The sequence below is a fragment of the Dipodomys merriami genome, unplaced genomic scaffold, assembly GCF_024711535.1.
Source record: "Dipodomys merriami isolate MVZ:Mamm:240054 unplaced genomic scaffold, mDipMer1.0.p SCAF_680, whole genome shotgun sequence".
Classification (NCBI taxonomy): Eukaryota; Metazoa; Chordata; class Mammalia; order Rodentia; family Heteromyidae; genus Dipodomys; species Dipodomys merriami.
The window spans coordinates 232,520-258,853 of NW_027206269.1; the positions used below are offsets into that span (position 1 = coordinate 232,520).

The window sequence follows — 26,334 nt, forward strand, 5'->3', positions numbered from 1 at the left end:
GGAGGAAAACTCACTGGCAAATAAATACGGCAGAAAGAAAAGAATGAGAAGAGGTGTTTGGAAACCTTGAAACAATTTATTGAATTGCTTTATACAAGATTAACAATTTCCATACCACCCCCTAACACCAACATAGTCGCTGCACAAAAGCCACAGCCCCTCTCACACCCAAGACACAGCCACACCCACTAAGTGCTCTGAGTCGGCCGCCTCGGCTGCAGCTGCCGGCAGACCTGCCTTGCTGTGGCTGTTCACGTCACCCATTCGCTCGTTACCACAAATAAAGCATAAACAAGAAAAGGAAATCTCAAACTCCCCATCAAAGAAACATTTCCCTGAGGCAAGAGGCATCACTAGATTCCTAAGGATGAGGGCATCCTGCTCCAGCTGCACACTCTGGCACTAGAGGAGGGAGCACCCACGGGGGCAGGGCCCGGTGGTCTCGGGCAGAGGAGCCTTTGCTGATGGCCTCGGCTCGGCTTGGAGCTCGGCTATACAAATCTCTTCTTTGGCTCTTTTGCTACTACCTAAGACTATTCTGTAAACAAACTGGAGATCCAAGTTGCAAAAAATATATATAGTAAAGGGTTAAGGAATCCACGTGACCCAATGTGAAACAGATTGGTTCTTCTACAAAAGGGGTCAGGGCAGAGGCCAGGACAAACAGCTGACAGAGGTCTTGCTTCCGGGAGGGGAGGGGAGGGAGACTGAGCGTCAGCGCGTCCATGTGTCCCCACACGTGCTGCTGCGGTGCCCAGTGCTCTCCAGTCTCACACTGCCTGGCTGGACCAGCCAGACCCACCGTGTGGCACAGACTTAGGACGCCTGTGTGAAATGGCTACTGGGGGAAGCGTGGCCAGCCTGGCGATGGGCACTTGGCGGTCACTGTCCTCGCCTCTCTCCCACGCTCCCGCTAGTCTGCGCACCCTCTGAGTCAACACCAAACCCGCCGCCTGGAGAGCGCTGCGCTTCCAGGCCTGCTCTACCTGGCAGACGCTTCAGAGGCTGCCCTGCAGCTCTGCTGAAGGATTTCTACAAAGACAACCGGAATGTCTATCCGTGACTCAGAATCCTTCTGCCCTCACACAAAGGGCTTTGGGATCTGCAGTCCACCTGCACCAACTCTGGAAAAATAAAACAGGAAGCCCTGGCTCAGCCGGGACCTGGGATCTGCAGACCCAGACAACCTTTGAGTCAGGACAACACAGGCTATAGGCTGTGCAACCATAAAACCTCAATGAAATAAAACTGCAAAACAGACGTTATCTTTTAAAAAGGTCTTCAAGTCAGATCCACTCGGGCTGAATGGACCTGTGTTGTCAAATTCTGCTCCACCATAAAGGCACTGGGATTATGTCTTCCTGTAATGTGGTGTGTGAAGGGCAGCCCCGTTCTATCCAATGCGTTCAATGGTAAGGATGAAAACTGAGCCCATAGCTGTCTTCTCTGAGACCTTCACTGTCACGTTCGGAGGAGAGCCGGCCCCTGGTGAGCACACCCTGGACGTTCGGGAGTATTTTTTCAAGGAGATAAGGTCTCCCGTGTGTGGCTCTGGCCCAGGTCTTGTCCTTCCGAGCACACAGCCTGAGGACGAGATGCTCCTGTGGCCATGAGCCTTTGACCAGTAAGGTGCTGTGAGGCTCTCGGACCAAATGTCAGGACACCACAGAACTAAAACGGCTGTGCCAACTGCTTTGCCAGTGGAGCTCATAAACAAGGGGCTTCCTACGACAGCCTCGCACCCCCTCCCCCAGGCGCCAAACTGCCCCTCCATCGCCACCCAGCCACAGAGGCCCGGAGCACCAGGGCGCTAAGTGCTTAGTGGGAGGCGCATACAAGTGCTAAGGAGCTCCACTCGGAAGCCACATCTGCTCCAGAGGAAAACCAGCAGGCAGGACGAGTGTGGCAGGTGTCCATCATCTGAGACCTGTGTGTTGGGCTTCCATCTAGAGGCATCAGCTGAGCCTGTCATCTGACGCTGTCACAATTTCCGTGGGACTCCAGGTCCTTTCCCATGAAGCTGAGAGGCATCTGGAAAAGAGTAAGCAAGAACAGAACACGAGTCTTTCAGGAGCCCCACTTCCCTTAGAGCAGAACAGCCAAAACTCTAGGGGGACATCCGGACAGCAGACGTCCTCAGGCCTAAGCCAACGCCTGCCTCCGGCTGAGTGCACTGACACGCACAGCCGGCAGCACACTCCATCCGCGGAGCAGCAGCCTGCAGTCTGAGCGGGGCCGCTTCCGTCTCAGGCCACCACTGGGGCAAGGATGATGATCACGTGGAACTCAGTGAAGCTACGAGCATTCTCCTGCCATCAGGAGACCCCCGGCATTGGAGGGAGAGAGTTACGAAAGCACTAATGGACTGAGTCACGGGGTGAGAGGAGAGCAAAGTAGCATGAGTCACTGCGGGGAGCCATCCCTGGCACTCTCCTGTAGCTGAAGTCGGTGCACAGCGCGCGCGCGAAGACAAAGCTTGCTCACGGACACCTGTTTTATAGTACAGGTCTGAATGCTTCATTTTACATTCCAGTGCTGGAGACAGAACCCAGGGTCTTGCTCATGCTAGACAAATGCGTTCCCATGGATGAGCCACATCCGCAGCCCTTCTGAATGCCTGATAATTACCCAAGTAAAAACAGAAAAACAGACCAAGAAAGCAACCTTTTCCTTTTGTTTCCAGACTCTGGTTTTGGTGATGTTTCTCCGAGGACTGTTCCTCAGAGCAGGCAGGGGCAGGCCGTCTCTCATTCACCCAGCACAGCCCGTGCCCAGGCAAGCTCTGCAGCGGCCCTCCCCTTAGCTCCCGTGGCAGCACCGTCCACGGGAAGCCCACGCCTGCCACTGCTCTCCAAGCAGCCGCATTTCCATCTGCAGCTCAGTGAGCCATCCTTGCACAGAGATGGCTTCTTGCATTCATTAGAGAGGCTCGGGCCTCCGTTTGGGGTGCGGAGGCCCACGGCAGACTAGGGCAGATGAGGAGCAACGGGCCGGCAGGAAGCTCATCTTGCTGCACACCAAACCCACAGGGCTTCACTAAGCTCAACTCTGATTTTGGACTCAGGGCCTTGTGCTCTCCTTTGGCTTACAGAAGAGCCATGCTACAGGCATGAGCTAGTACCCTTCCTTTTGTGTGCTGGTCCTAGGGCTCGAACTCCGGGCCGGGGTGCTGTCCCTGAGCTCCTGTGCTCAGGCTAGCATTCTACCAGTTGTGCCACAGGTCCATTTGCAACTTTTAGGTGGTTAATTGGGAGATCAGAGTCACAGATTTTCCCGCCTGGGCAGGCTTCAAACCACGTCTTCAGATCTTAGCCTTTTGAGTAGATAGGATTACAGGCATGAGTCACCAGTACCCAGCTTCCCTTCCTTCCTTCTTTTAAACTAAAATGGAAAAGTAATGCTAAAGGCCAAAGCACCTCTGCCTCAAGTGCTCAGGCCCCATAACTTTCTGTATAGGCCACGTCTGACCCAGTGGCTCTCCCAAGCAGGTGCCAGGGAAACTCTTAAGTACAAGAGACTGTGAAGCCTGAGTCTCAAAGGACAAAGCAAGACAAGGACAAAACAGTGAGGCAGACACTGACAGCCCCAGCAGCAGGCAGCACCAAAAGATGGAGGGAATGGTGCACAGAGCGTGTGGCACGCTGCCCGTCTGGTGATTACCTGGCAGACTCTGCGGGACATGGGTGGACACAGCAGCGTGTGAGAGAGGCGCTGCGTGGGGCGGGCTGGAATGCAAGCCAGCCAGAAGACCTGAGAGAAACAGGAGGGAGAGAAGAACAAAACACACACATTGAAGACGGGATGGAAAGGCAGCTTCCGAAGATCAGAGCCCAGAGAACGAGCAGCTAGGCCAAGACCACACCCAGAGGTGGCGACTCCCCAAGAAGCTCCCCGTGGCCACGCACACAGGACCCATGGCACACCACACAGGGAGGAGACAGGAGACCCGCACTTACTGTGGCTGAGGCCGTGGTGGAAGGTCCCAGGGGCTGGGCCGGTGACAATGGCATCTTTGGAGACCCCTGCTTTGGCAGAGGAGTCCGCACTGAAGGAGAGCATGTGCACCGGGAATGGGACGGGGGTTATGATCCCCAGTGAACTAGAGTTCATGGCCCCCGGCAACTTGGGGCTGCTGGACTTGTAGGATGAAGACAGCAGGTTTAAGGGAGAGGAGCTGGTCAGCAGCACAGCCCCACCTGTTCCTTTCTGGGGAGGAAAGAGCCAAGCGGTCAGAACCCTGGTCGACTCACACCACACCTGATCACATACAAGATGGGGACACACACATCTAATGCCCCTGGGAAAGCACCCTCCTACCCTGTAGCAACCGCCACCTCTACCCCCCAAAAAGGGAATAAGGGCAGTGTGTAAGAACTGGCTTGGAATGGTTCCAGGATGAGTAGATACTAAATATGCCTTCTTTTTGAAGGAAGAAAACAGTATTTCATATCCATGGTGCAGTGTGAGCGTGTGTGTCTACATGTTTATAAACATCAAGAACATATACACACGCCTCACATTTCTGTATGTATTTATCATAGAAATACATGTAGCAAATACATTCCCCTCCAGGAAAAACACCTGGAAACAAATGTGCATACTTCACAGGGTGGTCTGACCCTTAAGCCAGACCTGTCTACAGTTCTGTGTATAGTCTGGAAAAAACAACAAACAAAAACAAAAAAACACCTCGCCCATTCTCCCAATCGGCATCCAAACTCTTTCTCTGTGGTACTGAGGACTGAACTTAGGGCTTCATGCTTGTTAGGCAGGTGCTCTACCATATGAGCCATGCTCCCAGACCTCTTGCACTTTGCTTTTCAGATAGTGTCCCAAGCTGACTTTGCCCATGCTGGCCTTGAACCTTGATCACTCTGCCTCAAGTCTCCTGAATACTGGGATTTCTGTATCAGACCCAAACTTCTTTACTCCTAGGCAGTATGCATTAGCTGCTGGACTCTTGTCAAAGTCAGCCACCTTTGACCTACAGAGTTCTCCAAAGTCAATCAGAGCTGACTGCCTGCTCTGCTCTCAGAAGACCGGTGCTCCCGGGGCAAAACACTTCCTTCCACAGGGCCACCGGACAGGTGAGATGGCACTTCCTCGGCACGGAGGAATGCACAGGTCAAGAGACCATGGAGGGCAGGTTCTCACCTCGCAGCCCCTACAAGCCTGGTGCTCTCTGGGTTTTGGCTCTACTCACCTCCAGAGGAGATGTCAGGCTATCTTGATGAGACTGAGCAGGAGCCTGGTCCTCCTCTCTTCACTGCGCTCACTGTCCCCCTGACCTTCAGTTCCTTACCACACTCCTAGCCCACGGAGGCCCAGCGTACTCACTCTCGGCTGATCCCCGAGATACTCACTGGCAGGGAGGTAGACGATGTCACGCTACTAACCGCAGCGGGCTTCAGGGACGAGGTCAGTAACTTTGCCACTCCCTGGGTCCCACCACTGGAATCCCCGTTTGGGCCACCGGGAGGGGCCACCAGGGTCAGCTTCTGGGACACAGGCGGCTTCTTCACTGCTGAGCCGGGGATGGGCCGGTTGGCAGGCTGCCCTGTGGAAGGGGACTGCATGCCGGGGAGCAGGCTCCCGGATCCGGAGCTCTGCGTGGTCCCTGCTCCAGAGGAAGAACTGCCAGAAGACGCCCCGTGTTTGGAGACAGAGCTGGAGAAGGGGTTATTCTTGTATGACGGCCCTGCGGACATGGCTGGGTGCGGTTTCACTGCGTGGCTCAGGGCAGTGGAGGATGAGGCCGGGCTCTTATGAGCGCTGCCGCTCGAGGCCGGTGTGGGGGGGTGGAAGCCCTGGCCTTTGGCCGCCGTCTTCACCAGCTGCAGCAGAGAGCGGTGGCACTGCGGGGAGGCGGCCTTGGGGCCCTGGAGCTTGTTGACAAATGGCGCTGGCGGAGTGAAGCTTTTCTGTGGCTGAGAGCCTGCGTGAAAGACTTTGAGCTGGGGGCCGGGCGCGGGAGCTGCCGTCTGGGATCCATGAGACGTCCGTGGCAGGCTGTGGTGTTTGGCTTTGGCCTGGTGTGCGTCAGGCAGGCCCTTGCTGAGCGGAGGCTGGCAGGACAACTCTTTGTAGCCAGAACTCTCTGGCTTTTTCTCCTGAGAGGACTGCCCGAGTGCTAGAGCCTGCTCAGCCAGAAAGTTGAGTGGCGACTGCAGTGTGCTGGCAGGGGAGGGTGCGGAAGGGCTGGACTTCACGAAGTTCCTTTTCTCTTCTATGCACAGAGCAGCGGAGCCTCTGTCTGCCGGCGCTCTGGAGGGCGCTGGCAGCGTGAGCTCCGAGCCTCCAGATGCTCTGCCACTGAGCACGGCCAGCTCCTTGGCCGCAGCTTCCACGGAGGCAGCGGGATTCCGAGCCAAGTCTTCATCCAATGAGTCCTCCAGATGGACAGGAGCAGGGTCAACAAGGCCACCAGACACCTGCAATGGGAGCTCTCTACTAGCAGCCCCAATGCTCAGGCCTCCCCCCTGGTGTTCCGAGGGCAAAGCGGCAGAGCCGCCAATCTGTGCTGATGGGACGGAAACTTTTTTATCAGGCTTAGTGGATGAGTCCTAAAGAGAGCAGAAATACTGCTTAGAACTGTCCAAAGGTGGCAGCACTGGCCTACTGCGAGGAGTGACTCGCGCTGCAAAGATCTGCGCCTTTCTGTGTGATGACAAAGCATGGGGTGGACGAGGGCAGGTGTGCTGCCCGCCTTCCCTCTCAGTGCTGTCCGGAGGGGACATGGCTGGCCAGGGCCGCATCTACCCCCGCATGCTTTGTTGCTAACACATCCACAGGAGAGCTTTGCTCTGCTTCTGAAAGCATACATGCCCAACCTGAGAACTGCCGAAAACCAGCTTTCTTTTCTCAGTGCCCATCTTGGTCCCTGGATCTGTCCCGTCATCCCTGTATCTCTGACACTGGAGAAGTTGGGTAGAGACTCAAGAATAATGACTGACTTATACTCTGATTCTTGAGGTCTCTTTTGCTTGGGCTAAGGGAATCACAACGCCTAAGAAATGGTAAAATCTTGGCAACTGGCACTGTCCTCTATGTCCTCTGTGAGAGGGGCTCACATCCTCTAAGGTAGCTTTCCTATCTGTGCACTTCCTGCACTTAGCCAGAAGTGCCTCCTCCTAAGAGGACTACCACGGGGCATGGCCCGCACAGCTTCAAGCCCCCCCACCCTCCGGCCTTGGCCGGCTGACCCAGATTCACAGCTGACCAGCCGTGGGACCACAGGGGCAAGGTTGTGGAGAACTGAGCGAGGCTAGGGGTTAAGTACCCAGTGCAGGCCTCTGCCTTGGTGCAAGTTCGAGTGCCATTTGAATAGCTGTTCCCCAGGCTCAGTGAGCTGCTCTACTAGGAGGAGAGGAAAGCTAGTGTGGGGCCAGCAGCTGACTCACCTTCACCTTGATTTTAGAAGGGGCTATTACTTTCTTCTTGGCCCTGTTCAAAGGAATGAACACAGAAAAGGTTCAGCAGAGAGTCACATAAGGAGACAAAAACAAACGTGTCCCCCGAGGTGCAAACACCGACACACTCACAAGATCGACGTCAAGTGTCCATGGCCTCGTCGACTCTCCTTAAACAGAGTCCTGAAAGGAACAGAATTCTGGGCATTGCATCTGCCCCTGGACACCACAAGTCTGCTTCTAGACCTTTCATGGAAGCCCCAGTACACAGTGGCTATTCCTAATTAAACCTGTTTAAGTGGTAAGCCCAACGCTATGAGGGTCTAAAGAGGCTCCAGCAGCCACCCCAGAGCCAGGAGGCTATGGAAGCTTCACTGAGAAAAGGCTGTGCCCTGGCCAGGCCTCCTGCAGCCACCTTCTAAGGCAGCAGCACTTTCTTGGTTGCCATGCCCAGCCCGCCTAAGGAGAAAACAGAGTGGCCCACAGTGTGTCATTCCAAACTCAAGCATAAATTTTTTTTGTACAAGTCCAACCTATAAGCAGAGAAGAGCAAATCCTAAGACTGTCTGATGTGTCCAAATCATAAACAAATCAAGCTTCAGCTCAATGGAGACCAGTTCTAGCTGGTCATTATTGTGTATGTCATTGTTGTGGAAAATGACACCTGTCACTTCTGGAAAGAAGGCCGCCACGGAGATCCAGTAAGCCGTCAGCCCTGCTACTTGCAAATGAAACTTCTCAGGACCATGAGTAATATCCACCTCTCAGGCCCAGGTAGGAGCCATGACACCGAAACAGCAAAATACACACAGGAGAACAGTGAATGGCCAATCTCAAACTGAAGCAGTACAAAGATTGAGGAGAAGAAAACTTCCCTGCGGCGAGGAGACCCTCATAGCTCCCAGGATGTTGCCCATTTACTCAGGTGACATCTGACTTGAGTCAGCTCGACAGTGACTCGTTGGTCCGGCTTTACATGCTGGACCTTACGGGAGCTGTCTGGCGGGCTGCCTGCCCTGCTCTCCTCAGCACGCTGGCTCTCACCTGGCCTGCATCCAGCCTTTAGGCCACAGAGGCTTGACCTCGGCATCCAGAAATGCCTTCACACAGTCCTCCCAAGCCTGGGCCTTGTTCCTCTCCAGATCATGGCTCTCCAGCTTGATCCTCACCACTTGGCACAGCAGCTCCCTGAGGAGGAGGTGGAAGTCAGACACTTGCTACTCATGCTGCCTGCAGCAGCCCCATGAACATCACTGGCTACACAAGGACATGCTCGGGCACTGGCCCCAGAAGGCCTCCAAGGAGGCCAGCTTCCAAACTGGGCGCACCTGATTTCATCATTCCACTGGAATTTCTTCCGGGGCCCCATTATCCTCCTGCCCCCCTTTTCTTCATCTTCTTCTTCATCAGAACAAATCCGTTCCCTCTGCTCCTTGTCTTTCTCTTCTTCTAGCATCCTACAGCGGGAACAAAAGCAAATCAGCCCTGAGGTCTTCCCATCCACCCTTTTCCATTCCCCACACAGGGTGAAAGGGTACACTAAAGTGTGAGGAGAGGAGAAGGGACGGGCCAGGGGGGTCAGGATGAGCAAGAGCTGAAGATACGTACTTGGCCACCTTGGCTTGCGTGTGAGCCTGGCATTCATCTTGGTACTTGGCCACTTGCTCAGGCATTGCCCTGCCAATGGCTTCCTTGAGCTTCTGGAGAGGCTCCTTCAGACGCCCGCCCTGCAGAGAACAGCACAGGACACAGTAATGAAGTCATAAACTTCTTGAGGAAAGCAGGAACTATTTCCCAACAGTGTTTCTTTTCATCAGTTCCCAGTTCTACATGACTAGGAGATGAGGGAAATTCTTACCCCTCCAGGTTCCGCAGCTGGATAAGCAGAAAACTCCCTCTTTAATGCCTGGCTCACATATCACTCTCACCCCAAGGACACAAGCCAAGGGTAATCAAAGGGAGGCGGCTCAGCAGCAGGGGTGGCCCCTATGCGGACGCAGACAGCCCTCTGCTGGGAGATGAAGCTACCCACCTGCTCACAGAGGTGAAGTTTGCGGGCACGTTTGAGCAGAGCATCCTTGCTGCAGGGCAGGAACGAGGCAAGGTAGGCATATACCCCAGAACGGGTTTGGCTACTCAGCTCCCGAGTTTGCACCTCTATGCTGAAGAACAGAAGAGAGTTGTCAATGGCCTGCACTGTGGCTCAAAGTGGTTGAGCCTTGAGCAAAAAAGCTCAGGGATGGGCTGGGAAGGTGGCTCAGTGGTAGAGTGCTTGCCTTGCATGCATGAGGCCCTGGGTTCGATTCCTTAGTACCACATAAGCAAAAAGAAAAAAACCAGAAGTGGCACTGTGGCTCAAGTGGTAGAGCACTAGCCTTGAAGTGAAGAGCTGAGGGACAGCACCCAGGCCCTGAGTTGAAGCCCCATGACTAACAAAAAAATAAATAAACAAAAAAACAGCCTACAATGGGCACTGGTGGCTTGTACTTATATCCTAGCTACTCAGGACGCTGAGATGTGAGGACCGCAGTTCAAAGCTAGCTTGGGGTAGGACAGTCCATGTGACTGTTGTCTCCAATAAATTACCAAAAAGCTAGAAGTGGAGCTGTGGCTCAAGTGGTAGAGCACTAGCCTAGAGTAACCAGTTCAGAGACCATGCCCAAGCTCTGACTTCACGTCCTGGGACAGGAGCGTGCGTGCACACACAGGCACAAGTAACAAAAAACAGAGGCTAAGAGAAAAGGCTCTGAGTAGGAAATCTTATGTAAACATAAAAGTTTCAAAGTGAGCCAAAGTGCCAGTGACCCAGGCCTGTAATCCTAACTACTCAGGAGGCTGAGATCTGAGGATAGCACTTTGAAGCCAGCTCAGGCAGGAAAGTCTGTGAGACTCATTTCCAATTAACCACCAGAAAACCAGAAGTGGAGCTATGGGGAGCACTAGCATAGAGCAAAGAGTCAGGGACAGCGCCCAGGTCCTGAGTTGAATGAAGTCCCACAGCTGACTACCCCTTTCCTCCCAAAAAAGTCTCAGAGTGGAAAGTCATAAACTTCTTGAGGACAGCAGGAACTATTTCCCAACAGTGTTTCTTTTCATCAGTTCCCAGTTCTACATGACTAGGAGATGAGGGAAATTCTTACCCCTCCAGGTTCCACAGCTGGATAAGCAGGAAACTCCCTCTTTAATGCCTGAGCTGTCTTATTCGACATTCCCAAGTGGGTTCCTTGATGACATCAATCTCTCTTCTATTCTAAGCCTAGCTGCCTTGGTCATAACACATGTTACCTGACCAAGTGTCCAATCCATCCTGGCTAAGGCAAGACCATTTGTTAAAAACATTCTTATGTCTGGACAACTGGCCTTTTGTATGCAAGGCACCTAGCTATGAACCACACACTCCTGCTATACAAATAACACAAGCAGGGGGACTGGGCAGAGGAATCCAGTTGAGACTCCCAGGTAGTACTGCAGGGCTTGGGGGGACGGTCTATGGGAGGAGTGTGATGGGAGGAGTGAGGTGCTGGCAGCGGAGGAAGTGAGACTAAGAGAACACGCAGGAGATTCTGATGAGCACCCCAAGGCGGAGCAGGCTTGAGTCCACCAGGCCGCCACACAACCTCCTGGACAGAGTCAACTCTGCTCCCCCAGGCTGGGAACAGCAGATGCAAACAAGTAGTGATACTCACTCCAGCAGGATGCCATTCATATCCTGGGTGAAGAACTTCTGTCTGCTCTCTCCCTCAGCAGCTCTGGCAGCCTGGTTCACAGCGGACAGTAACAGCCGTTAGTGCCCTTCCCCACGCGTCCCTCCCGCTCACCCGCAGGCCCACGCATCCTGATGCCGTAAGAGCACCTGTCGATAAATGCTGACTTCTCCTCAGTTCCCATAGCAGGCTGCATGTGTGGACTGAGCAACCCTAGGACATCAGTAGCAGTCACACAACATCAAGCTACACAAGGACCCTCAAGCATCCTGAGGCAGAGGCCAGGTGCATTGGCTGCCCAGCCTATGTCCAAACTATTCACTGTACCATGAGCTGGGACTTCCATTCACGGAGAGCAGAAAAACAACGAACAACTTTCAACAAACCTACAAGACTTAAAAGGCTTTTTATCTTCCTAATAACAATGTGCAGCTTCAGCATTATCATCCTTGGAAAGTTCATGATCTACGTAGGGCATCGCACAAACTCCTATCCAGACGGCTAGAACCCCATAGCTTCCTGCTCAGCCAACATTCTGGAGAGCCCTGACTGGTCCCCAGCAGCAGAGTCCACCAACTGCCTCAGTCTGTGGTCTCACAGCTTATGGAAAGCTACTGAGGCAACGTTCCCCACCAGGTCCATTAAACCAGGCTCTCTGAGGACAAGACACAGGAATGAGGGGCTGGGAAGGTGGCTCAGTGGTAGAGTGCTTCCTAGCATGCATGAAGCCATGGGTTCCATTCCTCAGTACCACATACACAGAAAAAGCCAAAAGTGGTGCTGTGGCTCAAGTGGCAGAGTGCTAGCCTTAAGCAAAAGAAGCTCAGAAACAGTGCCCAGGCCCAGAGTTTAAGCCCCAGGACCGGCAAAAACAAACAAATAAAACCACTCAGGAATGAGTGTTCTTTCAAAGTGTTCAGACATCAGAGATCTTCTGTAAGCGTCTCTCATGTGCAAAGAGGGTTGAGACCACTGACCTAATAAACTAGAGTTGCTTGTCTGAAGGCTTTAGGCAAAATAAAACTCCTGAAGTCAGACTTGAAATATAATAGTGTTGGCAAACAGGGGGAAAAAGATGACTGTTTAGGAGAAAGTGATCTTTTTTAAAAATTTTTGATGCTGATAATGGGGATTGAACTCAGGACTTTATGCTCTTGTTTACAGCTGGTGCTCTGTCACTTGAGCCACAGCTCTACTTCTGGGTTTTTGCTGGTTAATTGGAGATAAGACTCACATGGACTTCCCTTCTTGAGCTGGCCCTGAACCAGGATCCTCCTAGATCAGCCTCCTGAGTAGCTAGATTACAGGGGTGAGCCTGCCATGAGTGAATTTTCCAGTCTAGTACTACAATCCCTGCCCCCCAACCCCCAACACGGACAGCTTCTCTTTGGCCTCCTTAAATCTGGCTGTTCACCTGGGACATGGAAACATCATAGCACAGTGTATTTCTTTCTATTAACCTATAGTCCTTTGTTCAATCGACTGTCTATTCACATAGCAAAGAACACTTGTCAATAACTGCCTATTGTGTAAAAGGTCCTTAATAAATGTCAGCACGAGTGATTCAACAAATAGCCAGGTATCACTGTAAGAAGGCACACTGAAGAAAGAAAAGCTTAATGCCAGTCAACCACAATCAACTTGCAGAAGATACGCACATCTCAAGCTCCTGAAGCTGCTTGGGCTAGAGGATGGCCCAGTGGCCACATATGAGAGGTGTGACAAGGAAGAGGGAGAGGAGGGAAGGAGGAAAGGAAGAAGGGAGGGGCAAGCATGTGTAATTTCTCACACTTCAGAAGCATCTGGAATTACACTTTGTGCTTTAAAGATACTGGAATTAGCCAAGTGTCCATGGCTCACACCTGTAATCCTAGCTACTCAGGAGCCTAAAAGTCTGAGGATCACAGTACAAAACCAGCCTGAGCAGGAAAGTCAATGACTCTTACCTACAATTAACCACGTAAAAACTGGAAGTGGAGATGTGGCTTCAAGTGGTAGAGGGCAAAGCTCAGAGACAGTGACCTGAATTCAAACCCCACAAACGACCAAAAAAGGGCCTGAGCACTCTCCCTGAGTGCATGATACATATGACCTCTATAGAAAATTAAGGAGAGTGAGAAATACATAACATGGCTGATGATAGACTTCTATATATCAAGTTTAATTTTAACAAGCAATGTCCATTTCAAGATCAAGGACAAGACTCCTTTTTAGGTACAAATATCTACTCATGGCTTTGGGGATTAAATGCAACTTTTGGTGTACAAGGCATTCTTCCCTGAGAAGACCTTTCCCAACACATTCTCAACAGAGCCAGGAGGTCCAGAGCGTCACGTGCCTGTGGACGGGCCACAGGGGCCCCCAGTACAGAGGCCTGGCAGGAACAAAGCATCTGAGGTCGACCTTGAAGTGGCATGAAGTAATTTTCTAAAATCCGCCTTTTTGTTAATGCAGCCATTAAAAATAGTGAGGAATTTATAATAATATTTATTTAGAAAAAAGGAAACAATCACAACTATAGCCACAGCTGCATAGAAACATGAACACAAAGGTAAACTAAAAATGTCTTTGGACTACTGGGATGAGGTGTTCCCCACGCTGCTTTCCAGTTTCATGGAGCAGCGCCAGCTGGTGTCAACTTCCCACGTAAACACTATCTTCAACACAGAACATCGACCTCTCCAGTGGTCAGCACCCCACTAGGACCCTGGCCCACCTTGTCTAGGGATCGTCAATGCCATCTGTCACACGCAAAGGCAGTCACTCAGGAGGGGCAGCTTTTCATAGCACACCTACCCAGAGAGGCCTTCTCACACATAGCTCAATGTCATTCAGGCTGTGGTACTGTATTGCATTCCTGCTACACACATCTCCGTCTTTCCCCAGAAAATGAAACAGAGTGTTAAGTGACCACACTAGACAGAACACAACATGGGCGAATGCCAACATACCCAAGAATTCTGCTTTGACTTTTCTCTATCTACTACTATCATAGTACTTAACATAACTAACAAGATTTTTAGAGGGTATAAAACAATTTGATTATAAATAAGAGGGTTGGAAAGAACAAGGGGTAATTTTTTTAAACATGAACTCTGGGAGAAAATACAGAAAGTATGACCAAGCATGCTAAATTCAGGCTCAACTCCTTCTGTACCTCAACATCCCATAAAACTATATTAGGAATCCCTGACATGGGACAATTCACTTAAATTCATTACATTCAAATGAATACTCACGCTCACCACTGCACATAAATTAACAAGGATGAGCTAGAGATTGAATAGTATGTTTTATCTGTTCTATATGCTGTGCTCAAGTTTCCTCTAAAAGTGAGAAAATCATCTGTAGCAGTGGTTGACATTTTACCCTGTCCTGAAACATACATGTTATTAGACCTAACAGTGATTCTGAAAAGCCTAGGAGAATCATTGGTTCAAAACTTGCAGCTTTTGAGTATAAATGCCACTGGAGATGCAGTACAAATCATAGTGTATGAGTTGTTCTTTAAAAGGTAATGGTATCATAACTAGCGAAGTATACTAAGCTCCTAGTTAGTACTAGATCACTGAACTGCTGGTTCTTGGTGCCGAGGGATCAATGCCAGGACAGAGGAAGGCAGCCCAGTGCCCTACACCAGAGGCAGCTGCTCCTACTGACGGGCCTGGACAGCACTCCAGCTGCTAAGCTCAGTGCTCCTGTTTGTCACCATGTGGGCACCGCTGTGATCACCATTAACCGCACCCAGCACAGGGAGCAACAGAAACCCAGGGGCAGCCAATATACACGCTCTATGGCCACGTCCATGTTTTCACACTTCAGTGGCCCCCCAAAATCTTCACAAGAATGCTAAGATGACTCTGCCTCAGCTGTGTTGCTGCCAACATCAGTGTTTATCTAGTGCCCAAAAGGAACGACACCGAATGGGAAAGAAACTGATAGGCAGAAAATAGAAAGAGAATAATATTGCCCCAAGAAAAATACATTTTCCCAAAGCGAAAGAACCAAAGAGGCCTAAAAATCAAAGTTGTTTCCTTACTCAGGCCAAAAGGAGAGCCTGGAAAGAATTTGTACTTTCGCTGCCAACTCACTAAGAGTTTCTCTGGGCATCAAGCTCCATGCAGTGCAGAACCAAAGCCAAGCTGCCCCAAGTGCTCGCAGGAAAGCCCAGCCAGACCGTGTCACCATACCTGAGCCAGCTCCTTAACGCGCTTCTCCAGGGGCACTGGCAGGCCTTCGGGAAGGGAGGAGGGCTGCCTGAATTCCTGCTCCAGCCCCACCCCCAGGGAATCACTTCCATCATCCACATCTTGGAAGGGGCTTCCTTCTGGAGACTCACTGAGCAGATGCTCCAAGTCCAAGTCAGTCAGTGAGTCCATGGCGCTGGCGGCTTGGAGCAAGTCATTATCAGAAGTGGAGCCAAAGAGTGAGAGCAACGGGTCAGAGGCATTCTCCAGTTCCCGCAGACTGTGAGCTTCTGACGAAGATACAGCTACAGGCTTATGCTCCTCCTCCCTCTTTTTCTGAGCTTCCTTCTCCTTCTGAAATTTCTTCAGCATCTCTTTAACACTTAACGCCCCAGAATACTTCTTCTTCTTCTTCTCCTTACTGGCATTGAGGGCTGTGAAGCTGCAAGCAAGAGCGAAATCGTTACTCTGACTACAGGGCCCTCCACAAGCTACTCAAAAGGCCTTCACCCCTGCTCCCAGGGCAAAGTCTCCAGGTGAGCCTCAGTCAGTCCACCCTGTTATCTCTCCTCCCTCCTCTTGGCATATGGAGATCGTTCTTGCTGGACCAAAGCTTGAGAGTGAATACAGGTTAGCAATACAGTGTCACATAAGCTAAATATCCGATGAGTTTTTAAGAACCACTGCCAGGCTGAAATAAAAGGTTGCAAAAAAGGGAAAGGGCAAGCAAGGTGTTCAAGAAGAGAGCAGGAGCAGCAGAGAACAGCAGCAACTTGAGGCAGCTAGGGGGAGACTTGAGTGAGGAGGCATGACCACAGAAGACAAGGGCAGACACAGACACAGAAGCAGAACTGGGCCAGAGAAGCCCCTGAGAGAGCAAGGAACATCGGCAGTCACAGTGACAGAAATAGCTGCCAACACTGACAGGGGAACAGAGATGACAGCGGCGGCCTATGCCCATCAGGCCCTGTGGGAGGTGAGAGCGAGTGTGAGGGCCCGGCCCTGCTGGTACTTCTGAAGCTGGGGGGGAGGCCGAGTCAGCTCCCGGGTGTCCTGCCCTCACGGGTCAGACTTAATCCTAGCGAAAAGCTGCTGCCTCTCACCCGGCTTTGGAAAACTTGGACTTTTTCGATTTCTTCTCCTTGTCATAAGTGTCATCTTTTTTCTTCTTCTTTATCTTCTCACCACCTTCCTTCAACTTCCGCTTCTGAGAATTAAAGACAAGGCACAGTTACGCGGCTCCCTGAGTCAGGGAGCAAGTGCACCACACGCACTGGCCTTGCCCCGCCCAGGGCACCTCCTGAGACCTGGCTCACATCCATGAACAAAAAGCTTCTCCGAGCTCTGCCTAGACCACAAACCCACAGCATTCCCACCAACAGTGTCTTCCTGGAAACACCCAGGGATGGAGACCACGGTGGCCACTCTGAACCTGGAACCTTGCTCTTTTGGATGGACTGGATGAGGGCTCTACCTCTCATGTTAAACTACAGGTAGTGTTAAGTAGGCTCAACCTAGGGCTACCTGGTTCTCAGTGGGTCACAGCTCTCCATGTCTACAGAGGGCCAGCAAGGGTAAGACACACGCCCTGGCAGCTCTCCTCCCCAGTTTGAGACCACCTCAAGACAGAACCCTGCTGCGCTGCTGGGGTGTCCTATGACGTGGACACATTGAAGGCTGACCAGCACCCATTATCATATCACCTTGGCACAGTTCTGCTTTTCCACTAGTTTCTTGAGCCATTCCAAGAAGTGACACAGTCTCAAGAGTCACCTACTGACCTCAGAGGGTCACACCAAAAGGAGCATTTCTGAAATCCAAGAGCAAGCATTATCTAACCTTTGGGGATTTTTTCTTCTTTTCTTTAATAAAGTCATCCTCCGATTCTGATGCTTGTCTAAACTGCAGGGTTCCGGAGTTAATGTAAAATCCTCCATACTTGGTGGTCAAAGAAGCGGGAACGAGCTCATCATACTGAAGGGTGAAAACAAAAACATCAGCTCTGATTCTATGGTCCAAAGATACCAAGTGCTTCTCAAAAGATGTGACTGCTGAGCGCCTATAATTCTAGCCACTCAGGAGGCTGAGATCTGAAGATTACAGTTCAAAGCCAGTCCAGGCAGTAAAGTCCATGAGAAGACTCTTATCTCCAATAAACTACTCAGAAAAAGATGGAAGTGGTGTTGTGGCTCAAGTAGTAAAACATCAGCCTTGAGCACAAAGAGGCTCAAGGACAGCACCCAGGACACAGTTCAGGCCTCGGGCTCGGCAAAGAAAGAAGATAAAAAGATATGATTATGGCTCTGTCACTCTTTAGAACGTGTATTTATTAGGAAATCCTCCCACCAATCAGAGATGTGCCAACGACAAGGCAGACAGAGTTGACCTCTGTCAAACTGCTGCTCATGCTGGGAAGACAAGCTGCCTTGTCCCCCCTCTCTCCCATGTCCCGGCCTCTGTTCACAGGAACCAGGTGCAGTAGTTCTGATAGGGAATTTTCATTAAGTACTCACCGCTTCAGAGTTGTCGATGAAGGAATCCGATTCATCGTAACCATACCCCATATCAATCAAATCCTGTATTCTGTCTTTTCTACGTTTCTTTCCACCCTGAAATTTGAAAACAGGAGTCAGTTGCTTCTTGATAAGACACAGAATTAAATGTTGTATTGAGCAAGCTACTCAGCTATTGGTTAAATGCTGTAAAACACTGGACCAATCACACAGTTACATATACACCCCAAAACCTCCTTCCCTCAAGACCTTTGAAAATAGGCCAGATTTGTATTTGCATAAAATGGCAGCAGAATAAATTGCCTTCTTATGCTTTATACCAAACAATTCCTTTAAAGCTGGTTGCAGGCCCAGTTCATTTGCCCCTTTACCTTACTTGCCCCTGCCATGCAAGATTGTGGTACCTTAACATATTCAAACAACTGCATGCTGTTTTCTCTGAGAACTATGCTTCTTTCCAAACCAGAGTTGATTACATGATAATCCACCAGAGGCATATGTAAATGTCTGGAGACTTCTCCCACCTAATGAAGTTGTATTGTTGCCCTAGAGAAAAATCTTACGTATTTTTCTTCAAATTTCCGTGCCAGAGCTTCCACTTTGTGCCTTTCCTTTTCTTCATCATTGAAAGGATCTGAGAGATCTTTTTTCTGTAAAAAGATAGTTTCATAAAAATTAAGTCACAAAAGGTTATCATAATCCTAGACCAGGCATGATGGCTAAAGCCTTTAATCCCAGCTACTCAAGAGGTGGAGATCAGGAGAACTGAAGTATAATGCCTAGTCTAGAAAAAGCCAGTGAGACCCTCCTACCCCACCCTACCTATCTTAACAAATAATAGTAGTAGTAGTAGTAGCATGTGACTGAGGAGGGAGGTACAGGTAAGAGAATTATAGCCCATGGCAGCCCAGGTACAATAAGATCCTACTTTAAAAAAATAATTAAAGGGGGGGAGGGGATGCTGGGGAGGAAAGGGATGGTAGGGGAAAAACAAAGGAGGGGGTAACAATGCTAGGAAATGGACTCATTACCTTGCTCATGTAATGATAACCCCTCTGTACAGTATCTTTACAATAAAAATATATTTAAAAAATAACTAAAAACTAAAAGTAACATAAATAAATAAGTAGATAAATAAATTAATAGATGGGAAAACAGCTCAAGCCATACAGCACCTGCATAGCAAACAGAAGGTTTGGGGTTCACACCCCAGTATAACCCACACTAGAAAAGTTCCATAGCCCTGCTCACAGAACACTCACCGACAACTCGGCACCTACAAAGTCCATAATAAAAGCCATTTTTAAAAAAAGATTTATCTGGGCTGGGATGTAGTTCAGTAGCAAAGCACTTGCCTAGCAAGTGCAACGTCCTGGGTTCGATCCCCAGTACCAAAAAAGAAAAGACAAAAACAAAAAAGATTTATCTTAATTGTTTAAAAGTAAAATTCCAATTCATAAAATTCAACAAAACTTGGTCAAATGCCTATAATAGACTATCACAGCACTAGAAGCTATGGGCCTTCACAGAAAATAAAAGGTGAGTGATTGGGAAGGTAGCTCAGTGGTAGAGTGCTTGCCTTGCATGCCTGAGGCCCTGGGTTCGATTCCTCAGCACCACATAAGCAGAAAAAAAAAAGCTGGAAGTGATGCTATGGCTCAAGTGGTAGAGCGCTAGCCTTGAGATGAAGAGCTGAGGGACAGCGCCCAGGCCCAGAGTTCAGGCCCCATGACTGGCAAAAATAAATAAATAGAAAATAAAAGGTGGGATGCTCAATGTCTACAGATCTGTGTTCTATGTTTGTTACTAACTCAATAATCTCCTCATGCACTTGAGAACATTCGAAGAAGGGATCCACAGCCTGACTTATAACATCGTTAGTGGCTCAGAGGTAAATGTTCTACAAGTTCTTGACAAATGTTCTGCCTTCCTGTTTAGAAAACTGGTCTTAATTGCATTTGTCAAAGTCAAACCCAGGTTCATAGAATTCCTATTCTTGGAAACTGAACTTCAATGGCCCATCCTCCTCTCTTGTCCTCTAATCTCAATACTTCCAAATATTTTCATGAAGTACTTAGGATCCCAAAGCTTGTTATTATTATATAATCTTATTCTTGCTCAAGTAAATTTTCCAGTTAGACTTTAAGCTTCTTGTACAAAGAATCTTAAGACTGTGTGTGTGTGTGTGTGCGCGCGCGCGCGCGCGCATGCGCGCGCACGCATATGTGCCAGTACTAGGACTTGAACTCGGGGCCTGTGTGCTTACTTTTTTTTTTTCACTGAAGACTGGTGCTCTACCACTTGAGTTAAGGCCCTAATTGCAGTTTTTTGGTGGTTAACTGGAGAAAACTGTCTCAGGGACTTTTTTGTCCCAGCTGGCTTCAAACCACAATCCTTAGATCTCTTAGATCTTAGATCTCTTATAAGAGTGAGCCACTGCCCATGTAACTAACTCCTCTGTACGATAGTCTCACAATAAAAAAAAAAGAAAAAAAAAGAGTGAGCCACCTGCATCTGTCAATAAGAGCCTTTTATAAGACTAATAATAAAAGCATATTTCATAAGCTGTGCAAAAGATTTCAAAGTATACCAAAACCTATAATGACTGGATGCTTGTTTGAAAACAAAACACTCCTGGGCCAGGCATAATCCCAGAACTTAGGAAGTTGAGACAGAAGGACTGGGAAATATAGGCCAGCCTGGGCTACAGAGCAAAAGAAACCCAGGGACAGTGCCCAGGCCTACAGTTCAGGACCGGGGGTGGGAGTGGGAGGTGCAGGGGGGCGGGGAGGGGGGAAGCAAAGAAAAAGAAAAAGCAGGGCATAGTAGATCATGAGATAGACTGCAGGAGAGCTGGGGCCAAAATGTGCAAGAGACCCAATCTCACCTAATAAAAATCGTGCATGGTTATGTGTACCTGTCACCCCAGCTACACAGGAAGCATATGTAGGCAACTGTGGATTGGGCACTGATGGCTCACACTTGTAATCCTAACTACTCAGAAGGGTGGGATCTAAGGATCGCAGTTCAATTTATTTGCCCAGCTGGGAAAATAAATCTGAGACTCTTATCTCCAGCAAAAAGCTGGCAGTGAAGGTGTGACCCAAGTGGTAGAACATCAGCTTTGAAGGGAAAAAAGGACGAATGTGAGGCCTTGAGTCCAAACCCCAGTCCCTGCATACATGCACATATCCCTCCAAAAAAAATAAAAAATAGGAAGACTGTGGCCCAGGCCAGCCTTGGCAAAAAATAGGACCCTATCTCAAAAATAAGCAAAGAAAAAAGGAATATATGCATGGTTCAAATGGTAGAGTGGCTGCCATGCACAGTACCACATAGACACACAAAACCCTCTTTTATTCTACCCTCCCATAATTGAGAACTGAAATCCACCATCTTTAAAATAAAGCCAGCTACAGTGGCTCTCAACTATAATCCTAGCTACTCAGAAGGCTGAGGTCAGTAGGACTGTGTTTGAGGCCAGCCTAGGCAAAAAAAATTCATGAGACCCCCACCATTCACAACAGAAAAAGTTAGGTGCAGTAGTGTGTATCTGACATCCCAAACTACACAAGAAGCATAAATAGGACCATGGGCCAAGCCAGCCCAGACAAAGGGCAAAATGCTACCTCAAAATAACTACACCAAAAAGAGCTGAAGACCCTCCCATAGTAGAGTACCTGTCTAGCAAGTCTGAAACCTTAAGTTCAGACTCTAGGGCTGGGGAGGTGGCTCAGTGGTAGAGCGCTTGCCTTGCATGCCTGAGGCCCTGGGTTCGATTCCTCAGCACCACGTAAGAAAAAAGAAAAAAAGCCAGAAGTGGCACCGTGGCTCAAGTGGTAGAACACTCGACTTGAGCTGAAGAGCTGAGGGACAGCGCCCAGGCCCAACGTTCAGGCTCCACGACCGGATCAAAAACAAAAACAAAAACAAAAACAAAAACAAACAGACTTTAGAACTACTGCCTTTCAAAAAACAAGTGGTTATATTGTCTATCATAAGGACTATCATATATGTACCATTTCAGTACGTAATATAAATAGGTGACTTAAAAGCTTGTGTTAATCTGTATCCTCTAATTTTTCTACAATGACCACATATAACTTGACTGGTTGAGATTATTAAGAAATCCCACCAGTACTTAGCACTACTGGATTTAATATGAACTTCTTAGTGGTTGGCAAAACAAATCTGCCAAGGAAATCATTTAAGAAACCAAACTGAAAAGTTACAAGTGAATGGGGGGACAGAGGGAGGCAGAAGCAAGTTTCCACCCATAGAGAAAGAAAAGTACTAAAAATTATTTCCAAGAGATGGGCAGTAAGTCCCTTCTTGTCTGTCCTTCTGCTAGTCAGAGGGAAATGCCCTTGAAAAGGAAAATGCCCAGCAATGCCCTAGCACTTCAACAATCAAGAGTCTCATTTACAACTTCAGCATGACAAAAATGCAGTTTCTTTCACTTATTTTATTAGCCAGACTCAAACTGCCTTGGCTGTAACACTGTACGCTTCTCTCTAGTGTAAGTGGGAGAGTGATTCTAGAAAGAATGCTCTCCCTTCATGTCCAGTGGCAGGACCGGCTGGCCTTGTGCTTGCTGTGGTGAGGGATCTTGGGCAGCCTGGGCCTCTCTAGACTTACTTCTCTGCTCGGAAGGCCCACATGCACATGCTGACCCCTTCATGTTACGTCTGCAGTGCGATTGTGGACATTCAAGAGTACCTTGTCTCCGGGCTGAAGGCCTTTCACCTTTCCACGTATATTCTTCACCAGCTCAGGGTAGAAGAACTCTGGGCAGCGTTTGTGATCTGGCTCAAAGAGGGTGAGTGTAATCCGAACAGCTGCTGCAGCTGGCTCACAGTCCTGATGCTGTTCTGCTCCCCCAACTTCCTCTTTTCGAGACTTCTTCAAAAATGCAGGATTCAGAGAACCTGGGAGAGAGGTGAACTGGACCCTGTGGGGCTCCGACATGGCTACCAAACAAGTCTTAGCAGATGTCACTGCATGGCTTCTGTTGATATTGAAAAGAAGGACCAGGTCAAATCAAGATGATAAAAATAAACATTTCCTGTTCAATTATACGGTTTAAATAAATTTCATTGTCAAAAATCCATTGTTAAACTTATTTTAGCTACCATTCATTGCCTTTCTGGTTAGGTAATTCATTCTGTATATTAAATTAGTTTCTTAACTGTATGAGAATCACTGCAAATTCCACATTCAGGTGATAAGCCAACAATTACCCAATGAAAACCATACTCTTCATGTATAACCTTTCCCATTTCTCTTACACATAGAACACCCTTTTCCAATAAGAACGTAAGCTCTAACTTGGTTTTGCCCCAGCACCAATCATTAAATAACTTCCATTCCCTGCTGATTTGGCATGTAGTATAGAGTAATGCCTCAGAACTAAGGTTCATTTTGGAAAGCCTTCTGAGATATTCATCTAAAAAGACTCTTTAGCCAGTGTTGCACTATTTTGGAAAGTTTGTTTGTTTGTTTGGGTTTTTTTGGTGCCAGGGCTTGAACTCAGGGCCTCATACTCTTGCTTGGCTTTTTCACTCAAGGCTGGCCCTCTACCACTTGAGCCATATTTCAAGTCCTGGCTTTTTGCTGGTTAACTGGAAATAAGAATCTGTCAGACTTAACTGCCTGGGCTGGCTTCAAACTCCAATCCTTAGATCTCAGCTTCCTGAGTAACTAGGATTACAGGTATGAACCACTGTTTCCCTGCTAGTTTGAAAACTTTTATGGCATATCTTAATATGTTTATCTTTATTATTCTTCATTTTTGAACAGTTGGCATGTCTAGACTGTTCATTATATGCAAGTGCTGTATCTCCAGCCTAATTATATTTTCTTAAGCATTGCAAATTAAAAGCATAACATGTGCTTTTCTAATGTATCATTCTCTTAAATGTTCCAGGTATTAGAATAACAACACATTATGATTCTAAACCCCTTCTGAATGTTAACAGACGATAGGTTATGTTTATCAGTTGACCTCCTCCAAAATCTGAAGTAGAGTTGAAATAGTTCAGCGAATTTAAAAAACTGAGTCAATTGCTTAGAGAAATTTAATGTTATAATGGGGCCAATGTTAAACATTTGTCAAATTAGGATTTTTTAACAAAGTCTTAAATTTGTAAATTTGTGAATAAAACGTGTTCAAAATAGCTAAGGTTTTAGATTAAACTTTAAGAAGTTAGTATTATTCTCAGTGTTCTACAGAGAAATAGTCCTCTTACTCTCTTTGCCCAAGGATACTGCTCTACCACTTTGAGTCACCACACCACTTTGGGTTTTCTGTTGGCTAACTGGAGATGAGTCTCAAGCCTAAGTTGGCTTTGAACTATGATCCTCAGATCTCACCCTACTGGGTAGGGTTAGTGGGAGCCATCAATGCATGGCCTATGTATGTATGCTGCTGTAGAGACACCTATTTTTTTTAATCACTCACTTTCTAACTAGTTATTGATAAAACAGAAAAAAATGAACTCACTTCTGCTATATGCTAATTTTGTAATTAACCCTTTCACCGAATTCTTGGGGTTTTACTCCTTTTTTCCCAAACCACAGTACTTTCATCCACAGTCTTTCCTTTTCTGGAAAAATCATAGTGATTTTTTTTTTTTAATTTTTTTGTCGGTCGTAGGGCTTGTACTCTGGGCCTGGGCGCTGTCTCTGAGCTCTTCAGCTCAAGGCTAGCACTCTACCACTTGAGCCACAGTACTATTTCCAGTTTTCTGAGTGGTTTATTGGAAATAAGAGTCTCACAGACTTTCCTGCCTGGGCTGGCTTTGAACTGTGATCCTCAGAGCTCAGCCTCATGAGTAGCTAGGATTACAGGCGTGAGCCACCTGCGCCCGGCCATGGTGATTTCTGTTTCTTGTCTTATTGCATTGGCTACAATCGCCAAGGCATCTTTTTGTCAACTACCTGACTTTTAGTGAGAATGCGTCTAGATCAAGGGCGATGCTACCCTTCACGTTTTACTTTTCTTTTTTAAACACCAAATCATCACAGTATGCTTAAATTCCTAAAAACAAAACAAAACACCAAAAAAACCCTAGAAGTTCTAAATTAGGAACATGTGTGGAACTTTATTAAATGTCTTTAAACGTAGACCTAACACTCCAGGACGGTCCCGGCGACGAATTCACAGACCTTAAGGAAGCTGTTTCCCTAAAGCAAAAAGCCAGGCTACAGGAACCACCAGAACCTCGGCCAAGCCAACGCCTGGGGGGCGGGAGTGGGGGGGAGGGCAGGGGGAGGAAGGGCGTGTAGCCCTCCCAGCCTCCCAAGACAGAGGTGACTCAAGGAAAGCCAGGTTACCTCTGCGCTAAGACTACACGGAGGAATTGGACCCTCGGGAGTCCCTACCTGGGAACGGGGCCTCTGGCAGGACGCCCGGCTTCTTCTACCTGGTCTACAAAAGTTTGGGCGCCGGCCCCGCTCGCTCGCTCGCTCGCCCCACGGCGGCGAGCGCTGACGTCAGCCTCCTGGCTGTCACAACTTCTTTCAAAGTGTCAAAACTACCACCGGGCTAACCCGGGAGCCCAGACCCCGACACGCACCTTTGTCCCCAGCGCCGTCGCGGACTGCACACGTCTCCCCGCGGCGGTCTTCATTGCCGGTCGGGCCGACCGGGACCCCGGGTAGCCGTGCGGTTAGCGGCCGGCAGCCGAGCCCTGCCTGCGGGCGGGCGGGCGGCCCATGGCGGGGGGTGGGGGGTCCCCGCCCCGGGGTTGGGGGGGGGGGAGAAGAGCTCGTCGGCCGCGCCCGCTGGGGAGGAAGCGGAGAAATGCCAACTCCACGTCCGAGGAGCAAGTCGGGCGGCGCCGAGGGGGGCGGCCACCGAGCGCCCCGGCAGGGCTGGCGGCGCCGATCCGAGGCTCGGACGCTGCTCTGGGGAGCCGGCCGTCGAGCAAGGAAGGTGCTTCTCAGAAGCCCGTGGCGGGAGCGGCCAGCGAGGCGTCCCGGATCCGGAGCGCGGACCCCGAGGTAGCGGGCCCTCCCGGGCTGCGGCCGAGCGGAGCCCACCGAGCGCGGGATCCCGAGCTCCGGCAGAAACTGGCTTCCAGGCCGCGCCGAGGTCCGTCAGGGCAGCTCCCGAAGACAGCGATGGGGGCCGGCGGGTGCTCAGGGCTCGGGAACGGCCCGGGGCCCGCGCCCGACTAACGGCTGTAACGGAAGCGCCGCGGAGGGGGAGGTGAGCTGGGTGCAGCGCTCAGGGGCCCCGCGGGCCGCGAGGCCGGTTCTCGTCTGCGTTCGGCCGGCCCGCACAGTCGCCGCCGCCACCACCACAAACCGTGGACGCTTCGTTGTCACGAGCCCGAAAGAGGGGGAACACAGCCGGGAGTCTCGGGGCTCCGGCGCGCGGAGACCAAGGCGCCCGAGTCACGTGCCACCGCGCCAGCCTATGAGCTGCGGCGGCCGCGGTGACGTCAGGGCGGCGGCGTGGCCGCTGACAGCCGGCCCCCGTCACGTGGCCAGGTCCACTCCAATGGGCGGCGCGGGG

At 49.7% G+C, this 26,334-nt stretch overlaps 1 protein-coding gene across 5 annotated transcripts; it reads right to left on the reverse strand.

Annotated features, from left to right (window-relative positions):
• Positions 1 to 62: 62 nt before the first annotated feature.
• Positions 63 to 26,196, reverse strand: LOC138816074 (ubinuclein-1). Of its 5 annotated transcripts, none has more exons than XM_070005611.1 (18): positions 25,391 to 26,196; positions 22,533 to 22,821; positions 18,377 to 18,463; positions 17,814 to 17,909; positions 17,140 to 17,274; positions 16,404 to 16,507; positions 15,304 to 15,742; positions 11,096 to 11,166; positions 9,442 to 9,571; positions 9,018 to 9,136; positions 8,738 to 8,866; positions 8,454 to 8,597; positions 7,542 to 7,592; positions 7,401 to 7,443; positions 5,364 to 6,431; positions 3,957 to 4,206; positions 3,661 to 3,750; positions 63 to 2,031 (listed from the first exon to the last, which is right to left on the reverse strand). In XM_070005611.1, the coding sequence occupies exons 2-18, from the start codon at positions 22,779 to 22,781 to the stop codon at positions 1,982 to 1,984; spliced, it is 3,255 nt and encodes a 1,084-aa protein (XP_069861712.1). In that variant the 5' UTR covers positions 22,782 to 22,821; positions 25,391 to 26,196; the 3' UTR covers positions 63 to 1,981. The 5 variants fall into 5 exon arrangements, with proteins under 5 accessions (XP_069861712.1, XP_069861707.1, XP_069861713.1 ...); XM_070005606.1 differs by having other exon boundaries at positions 5,364 to 6,563; XM_070005612.1 differs by lacking the exon at positions 7,542 to 7,592.
• Between the last annotated feature and the right edge of the window lie 138 nt (positions 26,197 to 26,334).